At 39.5% G+C, this 16,378-nt stretch overlaps 1 protein-coding gene across 1 annotated transcript in view; it reads left to right on the top strand.

The window, feature by feature from the left end:
• The window catches only part of SYN2 (synapsin II), a 180,484-nt gene that overhangs the window by 71,773 nt on the left and 92,333 nt on the right, over positions 1–16,378 (top strand). The window contains exon 5 of the mRNA XM_051793337.1: positions 11,861–11,950. Coding sequence (XP_051649297.1) covers positions 11,861–11,950 — 90 coding nt within the window. The remainder of the gene's footprint in view (positions 1–11,860; positions 11,951–16,378) is intronic.

The following is a 16,378-nucleotide window of genomic DNA, read 5'->3' as shown; positions in this document are numbered from 1 at the left end:
GACATCCATATCAGGTTTGCAATAGTGCAGGTAAGGAATCCCATGCTTGGACTTACCCTCCATGTGTCTTTCTGTACAATTCCTTTGTCAAAACCTGATATTTGTATGAACGTTATTTCTATAAACATTGAAAGTTCAAAAACCCTAGGAAAAACTGGAAAGGAGAATGCCAGATAAAACCGTAAGTAACAATCTTTATTAATTTATGAGAAAGAGGTTGATTTTCCTGCAGGTAAAATTTGAGTGGCAAAAGTGAATTGCAACTTGGATAGCAACAGGGAAAAAAAAAAGGGTGTGCAATGGAATGGGCTTTTAAAGAATGGGAAATACTGAATGGGCAATCAATCTTACTTACACCAGTGCAAAATTAGGAGTAGTATAGAACTAGGAAGGGAAGTCTGGGAAGTTATAAAATGAGAATACAAGACCTTTGGTTTTTAAATTGCTGTTCTTCAGAGTGTCAGGTGTTTGATGTTTTTAGAACTTGCAGCTCCAGATGCACAACATCCCTTTTCAACCCTGAGGGCAGATTCATAACCTGCATCACAAACTGAAGCACCTGCCCTTAATTTTCCAGCAGAACTCTTTTTGTGCTCTGCCTGCAGACACACTTGCGTTTCTGTGCATTTGCCAATAAATAGTGAACAAATTTGTATTTGACCTGAGTTATATTCTTGGAAGATGGGGTGTGGTGGGAAGATTGCCAGGAACATACTGAAGTCTTAAAGCTTGTCTTCTCTGGTGTCAGGACATACATAATTCCTTCAAATGCTTGTCAGAAGTTCAGAGCATTGTACAGCCCTTTGAAAAGCTGGGTGTGAGCAATATGGCAAAGAAAATGTTGAAATGACTGTTTATGGTGAGATGTTTGAGTACTGAAACGTATTCATGATTTGGGGTTGTCGCAGCACTCGGGTGATAACACCACCTACCTCATGAAATATTCATGATCGTGGCTTGAGATGAATTCCACTTAAATGCCAGTAAGAATGTCAGAAAGTTACTTAGCTAGGGGGAAAGTGTGAGTTTTATAAATAAAAACTGAGTTCTTTGTTGCTGGGTTCATGCAGAGCTGGGGAGGAACCTCGCCTGTTCATGCCCCCGTCTCACCACATTAGAATGTTTCACTACAGTGTCACATTGCAAGAGAATAGTCTTGTGTGTGACATGTTCCAGTCAAATGAGACTAAAATTTTAACTAGCTTAATTTACAGCTGCATTGAATTAAGGTGAGGCAAAAACTTATACTATCCTAGATGGATTCCCAATCCATCTTAGTTTCATTCATGTCTAATGTGTGCATCCTATTGTAAAGCATTATGAAAGGAAAAGTAAAGAGGAAAAAGAGCATAACTAATTACCTGAAGTTATGATTTGATATTATTTAAAGTAGCAATCTAGACATTTCTTTATTCTGTTTTCCTTTAGAAAACGTCATTCCAGAAATAAATGAGACTTTTCTTTACTAAGGCTTAAAGGTTGTATGTAAACTTTCTCACAGTACATGATGTCACCATCCCTGGAGGGATTTAAGACATGTAGGTGTGGGACTTAAGGACCTGGGTTAGTGGTGGACTTAGCAGGTTAATGGTTGGTCTTGGTTATCTTAGGGGTCTCTTCCAACCTATATGATTCTGTGGATCTATGTAGGTGGGTGAAATAACTAATTGTGGAGGCCAGAAGTAACTGGAAAATGTGATGATGTTGTCAGTGCTTGCAGTAATAGGTAAAATTTAAGGATTCAGACTGGGGAAATAATATTTTAAAAATATGCTAGTAAGTGTAATTAGGAAGGGAGGGAGAGTTAAGTGGAGTACACTAAACATGAAGACTCTGATTTACTTGTTAGGGATTGCAAGGTTCAATGTCCATGGCTGCTGTAGATAGAATATAGCTCTTTTTTTTTTTAATTTCAGTTAAGCCTGCACTGTGATATAACATGCATTAAAGGAGCTGGATTGCATCTTCTGGGTTCTGAGAGATAAGTATTTCAGTACTTCAGAGACCATGGAGTTGCTGCAGCTGTATAGAAAAACTGTATATGACTGAAGAGAAAGAAAATCCTCATAGAATCACTCCAATTCCATGAGTGTAGTTCTGCTTCCTTTACTGCAGAGGAAAAACTTAGCAGCACCTGCAGCTGACTGCACATGTGTTTTCCTGGGAGTGAGTGTGTCTCAGGAGGCTGCATGGTAGGGGTTGGTGGATGAGGCTGCCAGGATGTGCTGATACCTAAATTACACATTTACTCTGCTGAAGGGTGGCAAAACCTGACACGTAACGGTGGGTTTGCAAAAATCATTTGCACTTGAGCACTGTGACCTTAATTAGCTGTTGCCATGGTGATGCAAGGGTCTGTATTTAGCTTGAAATACTGACCTGATGGAATCACAGAGGGATGTAGAGAGGCCACTGTGGTTTGTCGAGCTAAGGCAGAGCTGTGACAGCTTGTGAAGAGGCATCTGGCAGTGTGGGGATGGAAAGTGGGGTGCTGAGCAGGCTTGGCCTCAAGCAGAGGACAATGCTGCCATCATGACACACTGCTCCATCAGTCCGGGGATGTGGGAAAGAAAGGAACCAAATAGGAAGTGTTTTTTTGGCAAAAGCTGACAGAATGGAAGGCAGAGATACTTGTAGGATGTTAAGACAGCTGAAAGGTCCTGGTGTTTTTTACACAGAGCTCCAGATTAGAGCCCGCTTTGTCCTGAAACATCTTCAGGTGTCAGACTCTGCTTCATTGAAGGAATTTATTGTTATTCAGGGTTTTAAGTGTAAGAGAAGTTCCATAGAACACTTTGTTATACCAAAATTTACTTCCTTGCTCATCTGCAGCCATTCCGAGGGAAGACTTTTCCTTTTGTGAGACTTGGTAGTACTGTAAATCTCACAGTTCTTCTTTGTTTCTTTTCCTATAGTTTGGGAGCAGACAGCCAAATACTTTTTTGCAAGTTTGTTGATATTTTTTTTGTCTGCTCCTTTTGCCAAGCTTACACAATTCCGAGCCTTCATGAGCCATATTCTGCTTTACCTTTCTTTTGCAGATGATTTTCTGCTTATCTGTCTTCATCTTTCTACTCTTACTGAATACTTCATTTCTCTATTCTTGCTTTGCTTTCTTTGGAAAGTCTGTTTTAACTGCCCTTTCTTGCTATTTGATGGTATTATAGTGCTCTCCCCCACTTTGTTTTCTCGTTCATGTATTGCTGCTCAAAGTTACCCTCTTGTGCTTTTTCCCCTTCAAGTTATACTTTAATAATCTTGAGCAACAGATTGGGGCACGGGCAGGGCACTTATGGGCACTCCACAGGGAGGAGCAGAGAAAAGAGACTAGTTCTGTTCATTCCAGCATCCTGTTGACACAAATTATTGAAGATATGCTAATAGGAGATACAACCACATAGACCAGTTTCAATGTTGTGTCAAAGTATCTTATGGAGAGGGAATAACAAACAAATGTGTGCAAGAAGAGAAGTATTTTGAAAACCTATTTACTGTAAATCTTGGAGATTTTCAATGCTTGCCCATGTTTGGTTTAAAGAAAGAAATTATAAATATGTATTGCACTATAAGAAAATTCTGTGCTCATTACCCAAAACAAGATTTGTACAATAATGCTGAACAATGGGATAGGATTTGGCTGTTTATTGCTCTCTTCTGTATGCCAGAGGGGATCTTCTTAAAGGTCAAGACTAAAGAATGCATACCTACAATCTGAGAAGACATTTAGGGATGTTCAGATTTGATGTCTGTTATCATGATAAATGTTAGAAATGTTTAGATGTATTTCAGTCGGTGGCTATAGTTTTATGTGTTTCATTAGATGAAACCTGGAGCCAGCCTTGACCTTTCTTTTTATTTCCACCATTCTGGCAAGATTGATCTATTTGATAGGTAAAGGCAGGGACACAGGGCAACCAGAGGTGGGGAGTGGCCTTTTGCTGTCCTGTCCACTTTAGGAAGCTACTGAAGCAAGAGCAGTTCCTTTCTGTGGCTGCAGGACTGGAGCCAGGAGCTGCCTGTGTCCCTCAAGCAGAGCAGAGTTCCTTTTTTGAGGCGTTGGGCACCACGACACTTGACCAGCCCCATGTGTGGCAAAGTGTGTAACAAATTCCATTGGCCTATTAGCAAATATTTACCTCAGTGGTGGAGGTCTTTGTGACCCTTACTCATGTGAAGGGTGTTAAAGTGAAGGCAGAGGTCTGTGTATCTACAGGGCACCAGAGAACAAACTGTCCACAGGTGCTTTTCCTCCAGCGCTGCTCTGAGCACAACTTTCTTAAGCACGAAATCTGCAGCTTAATTCTGTCAGCCAGTGAAGATTTTGGCCTCTTTGCCCAGTCTGCCAGTTAAAGCAAAACATGTTGATGGCTTTGTAGTGCAAGAGCTGAAAGTAAATTCACAAAACTGTGTCAGAAGGAAAGTATAAACATTTTAAGCTTTCTGGTCAAAAGACAATTTTACTACCCGGTTTGAACATGGAACTGGAGCAAATTTTATAAATAGTTATTAATTTAAATGCATAACTAGAAATCTAAATACATGAAACCTAGCAGTGTGTTTGCTCTTTGCACCTCTTTATAGAGCTTTGCACCTCTTTATAGTTTAATCTAGCCTTGAAATAGAAAGGATATATTCCAATCTTGCTTACTGATTTTCTTTCCTAAAATAAGTAAGGTCACTTGAAATTCCTTGAAAAAAGCAGTGATGTACCTGAATAATGAATATACCTCAGTGTGGTGATGATTTGTTTTCTGTTCCATACAGACAGAATATACGGCTCTATATTCATCAATGCTTGCTTGCACTCTGAAGTACTTTATATATGTACTGACAATGTATGGATTTCACTTTGTCCAACATTTACTGCATTTAATGCAAAAGTAGGCTCAGATTTTTTAACTGCATCCCTGAATTTCCGGGTAGATTGCTGCCACTTTTCCCTGTTGTTCCCTGCACTAAAAAGCAGCAGTGGGAGCTCTTGACATCCATTACAGACTTTCATTGCATTGAACATTTCTAGTGGCAGAAAATTCAAATAGACTTTTAACTGTTTCTTACCTTCTACTGAAAGAAACTGTATTTAAATAAAGTCTGTAAAATTAATCTGAAAAACAGGATTGTAAAGCTGTGGTTCATATCCCTTTTTTATCTGCTGTTCCTGCCACAGTATTGAAACTCAGAAACCCTCTTTTGTGCTTTCTTAAGGCAAATATCCATACCTGAAGGCCAGATTATGAAAATAAGGCTTGCTTTCTTGTGAAATCTTAATGTGCAATTAAAAACAAAACCTGTGTGTTATATTCCCTATTAAGTACCTTAGAAGATCATTTTTTCAAGTAAAAATCTAGGTAGAGGTTTTATTTGCTTCTTTTATATACGACCATGGTGACTCAGTGCTGAGCAGAATCAGGAGGGGAGGACTCCCCTTCCTGATAAAGGAATTTGTCACCCATTCAGGAAAAACCCTCCCATTGTACTTCCTCCATCAGGGGGACAGTCCCCTCTCCATCCTCTCCCCTCACCCTCTACACAAGAATTGTTTCCTCACGTTATCTCCAGAAGTCCCACCAGCACTGCTCTCCCCCACTGATTTCCTTGCTGTCATTCCTTGATGTTTAGGTTCTATCCTTACTGCAGTTCCCATCCGAAATGGGTGCCAAGTCTACTTGTCCTGGTTTCTTTTATGAGGTGTCGTAACTGCCACACCTGCTCTCTGAAGCGTCTTTAGTTGATGGTTCACTTTAAAATGCTGTGTTTTTTTAAAAATGCACTGTTTGGGTATCGAGCACCTCAGAGAAGTCCTCTGACTTTCTGTGCTGAACTTAACAGAAAGTGGGTTGGCTGGTGGTGTCTGAGGAATGGAATTCTGCCACGGAAATCCACCATTGATTTCTTCATCTACTGTGAAGTTTCATTGAATTCAGTCTTTTTTATAAAACCTTACTATTTGAACTGGAAAGTCTCAGGACCTTAACATCCCTCAAAAATCCCACAAACAATAAAATCTCTTTCTATTGTAATGAGCCCCAAACCCCTTTGAGAAGTGCTTAAGCACATGCCTGAGTCCCATCAAGATAAACAGGTGCACAAATATTTCCTTGCTCAGAACACTGAACTCCATGTTCCCACAGCAGTGGAATAAAGTGCACATTCTCCTTGCTGCAAGAGCACCCAGAAAGGAGTTCCCAGAGCCTCTCACTTCCATAAACTTCTTTTTTTCCTCTGTAACTTTTCATTCTGGAATACAGAATTCCAGAAGGCCTCTTGATCTAGGTATTACTTTATCATCATGGTATTACTTTTTGCAAATTCTTTTCTAACAAACATGTCTTGATCTGTTTTCTTCTCTTTATGCTTATAGGCTGTTTTCCTTCATTTTAATCCGTGTCTTCCTTAAGTCTCGCTTTCCTCAGTGTTTACACATTTTGTCAGTGCTTCTTCCATCAGCCAAGGTGTTTCTTGTTGCCAGATGCTTTGCTGCCCAGCCTTGCAAGCCAAGAGGAGATGTATTTGTGTCTCTAACTGTGACCCTTCTCTGGGGTCTTTTTTTAATCCTGCTTGTTGTTGAAAACACTTTTTTTCTCTCATGGATGCACTGTGGTAATTTGTAGGCAAGTACATGCAGTTCTTCCAAGGGCATGAGGTTTTTATTTAAGGCTTTTTTTTTTTTTTATCCTGTAGAAGCTCTTAATGGTTTGTATCTCATCTGCTGTAACTCCAGTGTGAAAATATTCCAGCAGTTAATTACAGCAGTGATGAGCAGTGGGAGAGCTGTGCCTCTCAGAGGCAGTGCTCGTGCTGCAGGGCAGGTGCAGGAGCCAAATGAATGCCCTTGGAAATTCTGGGTAACTTGGAGCAGACAGCCCAAATCGCTCTGGGAAGGGTCAGCACAATCCAGACAGGCTGAGCAGCAACATCTCAGGAGGTGCAGACAAGAACCCCAGAGGTCAATGGAGCTGAAGGTGAAGAAGGTGAGGAAATATCAGCTGCAGTCAAAGGTGTAGAGATGCTGTGAGTCCCAGAGCAGGGCTTGAGAGAAAAGTCCAGCGGGGGAGAGAGCTTAGCTGGGAAGGCAGAGATCACCACCTTGCTCCTGTGTGATGCCAGGCTGCATGAGGGTTAGGGAACAGCTCATCCGTGTTGTGAAACTACCACTGGAGTTCCAGAGCAGGGTCCATGTCAGTAATCTTTCCATTCGTAGTCCAACTGTGTTGTCTTTGGCTTTGGATCATGATGGAAAACCACTGGAGGAACACCAAGTTCTGTTGTCAGTTCCCATCTTTTCTGTATTCTGTTAATGTACCCAAACTGATCTGTAGGCACTGTTCCACCTTTCAGCTGCCATGTCAAACTCTGAATTGACTTTGGAAGTTTGAATACTTCCATTAAGTTGTCTGTCAGCTCCTGCTGACAGAGAAAAGTACATAAGCTGCAGTCAGTGATCTGTTCCCCTCCATTCTCCTATTAGGTATCAAATAGCAAATCAAATGTGTATGAACTCACCCTTCTGGAAAAGTATTTAATGTTTACTAAGGTGTAAGAGAAGAAATGTTGGCCAATCACAACAAGGAAGCACATGGAGAGGGTAAAAAGGGTAACACAGATACTTCCCAGGTAATAATAATTTCAAAACCCAATCATCCAAACAAACAAACACAAAGACAATACAGAAACTATGTTTAAAATCCAGGCATAATGAAAAATCTTAGCTTAAGTAAATTGACTCCCCCAGAGTACATGTGTCAAATGTATCTTCCCGGCCCCTTCCACACAACTGCCTGATTCCTTCTCCCTCTGAAGGGTATGAAATGTTTGTGTCTCAGTCTGCTGTCCTCCAAGGACCCCTGATATGTTTGCTCTGATGGTGATTAGTCTGTGCTTTTGAACCTCTCTTACAAGGCAATTATGCTTTTCTGGAATGACCAACCATATTTCTGAGCCTCAGCCTGAAAAAGGACATTTCAGTCTAAAAACAGACTTCAGGATATTTTTCGTGGTGCCATCTGAAGGGGATGAAAAAGTCAATGTGTCATTTTCTTTATTAGATTCCTATAATGGAACTGTAACATAACCAGACTATAATGTGACCCAGCTCATCTTTCAGCTTTGTAGTCTGCAGGCCCTCTAAGGGACCTGTGCTGGCCACTGTAGGAAAAAGGGACCTTCCCTTTGTATATTGAAGGGAAAATCCCATTGCTAAGGGATCAGCATGCTCACATGTGATCATCCATGCTCACATAGTGAATACAGAAATCACATTACAAACTTAGGAATTTTACTGTAGTAATTTCACCCACAAACACTACTACTCATTAATCCATTTGGTAAGAAGCAAGTTTATGGATGGAAATCCAGAAGCCAACTGGTATTGCATGGAATTTCTTCACTCCTTAGGTGTGCCCACACCTTAGAGAAGCCAAAGATAAGTCTCAGCTAAAAGTGCTATTTTTTATGACAGAAGGATTCAAGGAGTGTTCACCCATCCAAGTTTTCCTGTTTCTCCAGTCTTAGAGAGTGCCAGTTCCTCTGCATTGACTATCCAGAGAATTTTGCCATTGTTTTAGTTGTTACCATGAAGTATTAGATGGCTGGCTGGAGTTCTCCCACTGCCAGCAGAAGCAAGGACAGGGAAAGAACACTCCCAACACAGAGAAATCGTTGACAAAAGGTTCAGTAACACAGCCCAGTGGTGCTGCCCTGCCAGGGAACAACTCTACAGCAAATGGGAAGCAGTTTGTTGCATGAAAATCTTACTCAGCATCCCAGGAAATTCCCCACAGGAATGGGCAGTGATATAAATCCTTCAGCCTGGCAAGAGAGATTAGCAGTGTGCTGGAATTAAAGATAACACAAAGCACCATCTGGAGTAAATAGTTTTAAATATCATGTCTAATTATCTTTGAGGGAAAAGTTTGTGTGGTTTGTTCAGGAGCAAATCTGAGCCTTTCAAAGATGACACACGTGTAATTAAGCACATTTTAACTCATCTAAACTGATAAGCAAAGTAATGATTCAGATTGTTATGAAGGTAGCAAAGGGATTTTTGGTAACTACTGCTTGGTTACAGCACATTCTGTGCAGTCAAATTTTGAGTGTTTCAGTCTTAGGGTGATGAAATCCCAGAAAGCTTTTATATGAAATAAAAGGGAATAAGTGCCTTTTTGGCTATGTATTTCTTCTTATCTGTATCATACCTTGTTGGAGAGGAAAAAAAAGTACAGCTGGCCTTCTTCTCTTCTGCTGTGGAGGAACAATCTATAGGCCTGGATGTGAAAACATTTCATCCTGACTAGAAAAGAGAAGAGCTGACATGACAGTGAATGTTACAAAATCCAACTATTTTCCTGTTAAACTAATGCTCTGAAAACTGTAAATACATGTACCTAAGGTACCTCTTTGAGCTGAAAATAAGATGCAGAATTTGAAAATGAGAAGTAAATTCAGCTACCTAAACTAAGAACTTTTTTCCACTTCCTTGGTTTTTTCTAAAGATTTTGAGAAGACATCTGCTGAAATACCAAGCTCTATGACTTTATTTTTTTAAAGTAATTATTAAAATCTCCCAGGGTTTTTGGCATCCATATAAAATACTTCATTTAAATATAAAATGGCTCTACTGGCATTTTCTACTTCATGACCATCCCATGGCTGAAAACAGTCAACATTGGATTGGATAGTTCAGCAGTTTATCATCTAAAAAGATGATGTTCTTGCCCAGGACTGGTATTTATTTGCTTTGGCTGCTCAACAGGAAAATATAAAAAGATATAGTCCGGATCACACTTAAAAATTGATAGAAGCTCATTAAAACTTTAGGGAAATTCCCCTTTATAAATAACCCAGTAGGAATCAGGGAAAATAATAAATATTTCTAGCAATTTCTGGATGCAAAAAATTCTATGTGAAAAACTGAGGTTGAATTTAGCAAGATGCCCTTTGGGGAAGAAATGTTTGACAGGAGATTCCCAGAATTGTAGACATGGAGGTGAAGCAGCATCCCAGCAGGGGCAAAGGATAAATCATTCCCCTGGCTGTGGGAAATCTGAGATATTTCCTTCCTCTGTCTCACAAATTGAAACCTACTTTTCCTACTTGCTATTTCATAGCTTAATTACTGGACTAGAGGATACTTTAGAGTGATACATGAGTGTTGATGCTATTTTAAGTAAACAAGCATTGGCTAATATTAATCTGAATTACAGCTTTCTAACCTCTTGCGTGAATGCCACAATCCCTAAAAATAGGGTCAGTTTCTCACTGTCTTTTTCTCACTCTCAGTGAAAATGGAAAAGAGACTAAGAAAAGAATCACAGGAAATACAGTAATAGGATTTTTTAAAAAGTTTTTTACCTAAAGCTAGGTAAATAGATTTATTTTAACCTAAAAATTTCTTGGCAAAAATCGTGTATTTAATAGGAAGTATTTGCTTGGGAAATTTTGAAGTTGGATTTTGCATAAGAACAGCAATAACTAGTAAGTTGTCAGGAATCCTATTCTCAAACCACCTTATTTTGGTAGCTGTGATAATATTTCCTTTCCTTGAGGTCTGATTTGCACAGCACACTATCCAGCTACAATTTCATAGGCTTTTGGTGAAGACTACTCATCATTAAGGTATTTTCCACTGGAATTCCAAATTTAAAGATGTATTTTACCAAACCTAAGTAAACACCACTAAATTAAACAAATCCTCTGTGCCAGCTGGAAATGCATGCAAGGCTTTCATCGGGTCTTTTTTGCCTTTAAAGAGTTTTTGCTCTCCCTGCCCCCTCAGAATCTTCTCAGAGTAGGTATTTTATCTGCATTATGGACAGAGTTCTGTTGTTCTCTGCTTTTTGTGCTGCTTGCAACCAGCAAATCCCACTATTCAAACTGTTGTGCTGAGTTGTTTATGTCTCATCTTGGCATAATGACAATTGAACACATCACAGGCATGGCCGAGCCAGAGCTTTGGAGTCCTGGAACAACACTGGGCTTGTGGCTGCCAAAACCCTCCTGCTCCCTGGAAACCTCCCTGAGCCCCACACTCAGGAGTATTTGAACCCCTACAAGAGAAGAGTTATCTGCTCACTAAAGAGGAAGAACAGCCCCCAAAGACATTTCTATTTAATAAAGAATCCTTTGTCTTTTTGTGTGTAAATGTTGTTTTGCTTTCTGTGTTAAGGTACTGCAGTCCAGAGTACAGGTAGGCTGGATGTGCCACCAAAAGGGCCCAGAAACATTAATAGAATATTATATTAGAATATTGTATAATAGACATTACTGGAAATGACGTAACATGGAGCCATTTAAATTATCCACATCTTTGTTGATGGTGGAAGGGTGGCCATGTGGTACAAGGCTGCAGCCTAGGAAATTAAGATTCCCCTGTTTGTTCCTTAGCTGACCTGTTGCTGTGACACACTTATTGCTTTTATCTCTTTGCCAACTCTGCAAAATCGTGTTTCAATGTCAGGGGGGTACCAGTCACTAAATTAATGATAAACCTGGTTTTTATATTAAAGACAGTAGAAAAGGTGAAGTTATAATGATTTTATTATCAGTATTAAAATCAGTTTAAAATATATAGACAATGAGAAATCTGAAATCCAGTGTTCCAATATATTTCATTTTCTGTACCTGTGAGGACTTAACTCTTAGAGATGTTGTTCGGTGTTGATCTCTACATGAAATCCCAGTTTGGATGGATTAAAAAGGTGTGTGTGGGAAAGAGGAGTAGAAAGGCCACGTGTACTGGGCGTGTGGATTTGCTGAGTTTATGAAACACCAAAGACAAGAAGCAAAATGACAGTACGAGATCATTTAGGTATAATGTGGTTTCTCTCCTAAGCTTTCTGTTTTGTTTTGCTTTATTTTGCAGTTTGCCCAGCTGGTGTCTGTCTACAAAACTTTGGGTCCCGAGAAGTTCCCTTTAATCGAGCAAACGTTCTACCCAAATCACAAGGAAATGGTAGGTGCAAATAGCAACACTAAATACACTTCCTGTCTGTGTAAACCAGGAACTGTAACACACTGGTCCTTTTTCCCATTTACTGTCCATTTTAAAAGCCATGTGGAAAGCTTTCAGGGGGATGAGTGACCACTTGAAAGCATTGTGATGGTGAGCTGGAGGATTCTCAGATGGGAAGGCAGTAATTTTTCAGCTAACCAGCTTCACATCTTGAAGAGATTAAATGCTGATAAAGACAGTGAACAACCGTTAAAGTGCAAGAGTTACTTCTCTGGTTTGTTTTCACCCCAGTCCTTTATGATATGTTAAAAGTGTTTATTGTCTTTGGAGATGATGCACAAGGCTGTGTGCTGATTAGTGTGGGGCTTTGAATTCACCTAAAGTCAGGGTGGTTTTTACTTGTGATCTTCATGTACCTGAGCCAACATTGATTCCCAGTCCCCTACAGACATAAATGCATTCTTAAAAATAACATGAATGACCTTTACTCATGACCTGTGCAGTCATTCTTTTCTTATTTTTCTTAGGATTTCTAATCAGAAATTCTTTCCTGAGTATATTTCTCAAGAGGAAACACTGAGAGAGACTAGAGAGAGGCTCTTTGCTGATTGAACAGCCTGGCAGAGAAGCATCAATTACTGTAGAATCTAATCCATTCAGTATATGTCCCACAGCTGGGATTCAAGTACTGCAGCAAGGTCAGGATATATCTGTGAGTCAGCTGTTTGTGCGAGGTCCCTAAGCTGTCATTGCTGTGAGTCTGTCCTGAGACTCTGGCTGGCACTTTGTTAGCATAGGTGGGACCTCAGGTAAGCCCCGGGAACAGCAGGTGACTGAGATCCCTTCTGAACTCTTCCTTCTCCCACATCTGCCTCATCCTTGGGTAACAAACACAGTATGGAGCAGTTCTGCTGTATTTTTTGCAAGAGTGCCAGGATGGCTCTTCATCCTGCTTTTCCAGTTCTCTCTGGTTCCTTTGGATTATGAATTCACAGATGTTTCCACTTCTCTTGTCATATATGACACTTCTGAGAGGAGATTTCACCACGGTGAGGTGGCACACAGAGGTTTCATAGAGCCAAAGGTACTGATTTGGAGCAGCAGGTCTAAATGTTGTCCCAGACGGTCAGATCTTTCCAGAGGGAAAGGGGGTTCTGTTGATGGAAAATATACAGGAAAATATACAATGCACAGGAAGTGTTTTTTGCCTTAGGCGTTCCTTCGTGACCGGTAGAGAGGCAGAACAACATCTTATTTTGCAAGATGCTTTTTTAAATAGTGATAAGTTTTTAGATCTGTTTTCCTAAGAATATCTAAGATATTCTTATCTGGTTTGTCATTTCCTGCTTGCAGTTTATTGTTCTTTCTTCATTATTTTATCGTCTACTCAGGCCCCCCAGGGAACTGGCCATGGCATCTCACCAAGCCTGTCAGAATTCAAGGAGCATCTGGATGGTGCTCTTGGGTGTATGGTTTAGTTGTAGGCAGTCCTGTGGGACTCCATGACCCTTAACTGGAGATAGTCTATGATTTTATTGAAAAAGCAAGTCTTTTGAATGCATTACTAAATTGCAGTACATAGAAACAAAGAGCATATCCTATAATTTTGGGGCAAGAATTAATGTTTTAGATTTATAAGTTTATATGGCATATTTTGCTGTGGAGTATAACAACTGTGTCAGTGGTTCCCCCCCTTTGTTCTCCTATATGCTCATTAAAGTCTAAGCTGCTAAGTTATTTGCCTTTTGTTTGAACTTTTGAATGTTGTTCTCCACAGCTGAGTAATCTTCTTTACATATTTTATGTAATGAATGTTAATCTAGAGAAAATTAACACGTTTGGGTATCGCATCGCCATATGTGGCTTACAAGTGCTGCAATAACTGACTCTGATGGGGCTCATTTCTTTGGTTTTATCCATTCTGAAGAAAGGATTTGGAACTCTGTGGCTTGGGAAATAATCAGGCAACATGGTACAAGATAACACTGTGTTCAGATTTCTAGAATGGGTTCTAAGATGGTCTGGATACCAGTCTTCTGTTGCTGAACTGAAAACATATCATGCTATTTATTTTTTGTTTCATTTTTTTGAACCCTTTAATAACAGCTGGCCTCATTTGCTTATACAGAATTTGGAAATTACGGTTTAAAATATTTTTTCTGTAGTTCCTCTTGTGTTTGCTCCTTCCTGTCTTATTCCTTAAGGGGAAACCTTGGGGAGCTCTCCCTCCCCTGCAGTGCAAACCAGCCCAGGGGCGATGGGGGAGCAGGAGAAAGCCTCAGGTCTCTGGGAATGGAGGGCTCAGCTGAGCGTGCCAGAGGTGTGCCTGTGTTGGGCTTTCCTCTGCTTCTTTCACACTCTGCTGATGGTTTGTGCTGAGTCTTTAGCCGGCAAAAAAAGGTAAATAAACAAAGATGCCATTCTTTTGTGTAAAAATGGAGCTGCTTTAATGAAACACTTTTTGAAACAGAAACATTCATCCCAGACTGATTATACAAAACGCTGTAAGGCTTTTGAACTCATTGGTAGTTGAGTCATATCTACAGCCTTTCCCTCAGTAATTAGTTCCCTTTATTTCACTATATTCCCACCTCTTATGTTCTCTGTCATGAAAAAAAAGACAACATGGCTTTTTCAACAGAATTGTTGAACAATTTAATTAAAACTTAACTGGAACATTGAGAAAAAGCCAGCAATATTCAAGGTGGTGTTTCTTCCCCATTGATCTGTACAATCTCCCTTCTCTCTTCTATTCCTTAATCTTATCATAAGTTGTGTGAGTCATTTTCAAATTAGAATCAAGTGTTGTGCCAGGCTATATTCCTGCTCTAACCTTTCATATAAACACATACGTTTTCAAGAAGTAAAAATAAAGTGTTGTAAAAATAATCCGCCGTGGATAATATATCAATGCCACTACAGTAAAAACCTTGATAGGAAAATAACATATTGATGATGCCACATCATAGTCAAGCCTTTTCATAATCTTTCTCAGTGCTGAATCTCAGGGAAAATAAAAACTCGTTCTGAGAGGGGTTTTTGTAAAGCTTTGCTTGCCATATTTATTGACACGAGGGAGAAAAATAATCTTTGTGCCACCCGTCGTGGTGAGTTTGTTCAGTTTTATGCTCAGCCAGAAATCAAAGTCGACAGCCACTAACTGTGAAACACGTCATGTGGGATATTTTATGGCAGGACAAATATAAAATGTGTTTAAAACTAATTATGGCATACAATTTGTATTACAGTCTGTTCATAAATATAAAAGAAAACCTTTACTTGTACAAGGCACACAAAGAAGACAATCTGTATCGGGTGAGTTGAGTTTAAGGTTTAGTTACTCTAAAACTGAAAGAGAAACAGAACTATGGTGAGTTAAAAAGCAGAAAATATCTGTTTGCTGCAGAGTGCTGTCCAAAAGACAGCATCACATCAAAATGGATTTGGAAACAAATGCTACACTAGATGTGTATTGAATAATAATCAGCCCTGTGCTTGACTAAGACACTGTGTGGTTATTAAGCTCTCATGGGCTTCTCTAGGAATTGTTCTGATTTGACATGAGGAAATAAGGCCTGGCTTTAAGTCTTTCTTTAAATTAGTAATATAAATGCACAGCACTGCCAATATTTTCACTGCAATATCAATTCTTTTTGGAAGAAGTGAAGCCGTTTTATTATTTTTATTTCATTTATATAAGTAGCCATAGTAAATCTATGGTCCAAATGAATAGTGTTTGGTAATTTTAGTTTTGTCTTTATAAAAACATGGTGTTTTAATTTAGGATTGTAAATTAAAATAACAAAACTGATTCACAGTGCATAAAAAGTGAAACATTGACTTTTATATATTATAGGACATATATTCCTGAAAGAAACAATGACATGCCTTCCTGTTGGCCTTGCACCATTTGCATTTCATTGGAAATGTATAAATTTAGCCCCAGAAAAAGAAAACAACAATATTTATTCTTAGAAGAGCGTTTTGAAACCTATCCTTTTAATATGCATTTGTGCAATAGTCAAAATAAACATTAAAAAGGTGAAAGTAGGTCACAAAAATAATTTGTGCAGTGAGGTTTCTTTCAGGTCTCTGTTATTTATCCAGTGCATCATACCTTAGTGTGTTCTATGTTGCATGGGACTTGCTGAATTTCATGGCCAAACTACTACCTCCTTGAATTGAATGGCATGAGAGATGTCTGTGCACTTAAAGATGTGCACATATTATTTGCAAGTTCAAGTCCCAGTGGTTTTATTAGGAGTCTACAGCAAACAGATTTGAGGAACTATTTGGAAAACCCTTGAGCAATAATGTGGTGGCTCTGACTGAGCCCCCAGGCTGGGAATGTCACCCTGGGGTTAACAGGAGCCAGTAAAGGATGTTAACCCTTTAAATAGACCTGATCCAACCAAATGAGAGCAGAAC

The sequence above is a fragment of the Manacus candei genome, unplaced genomic scaffold, assembly GCF_025592945.1.
Source record: "Manacus candei isolate 608988 ecotype Guabito, Panama unplaced genomic scaffold, ASM2559294v1 h1tg000036l, whole genome shotgun sequence".
NCBI classification, from domain to species: Eukaryota; Metazoa; Chordata; class Aves; order Passeriformes; family Pipridae; genus Manacus; species Manacus candei.
The sequence above is the reverse complement of the archived record's forward strand: the minus strand, read 5'-3'. Positions and strand labels throughout refer to the sequence as shown.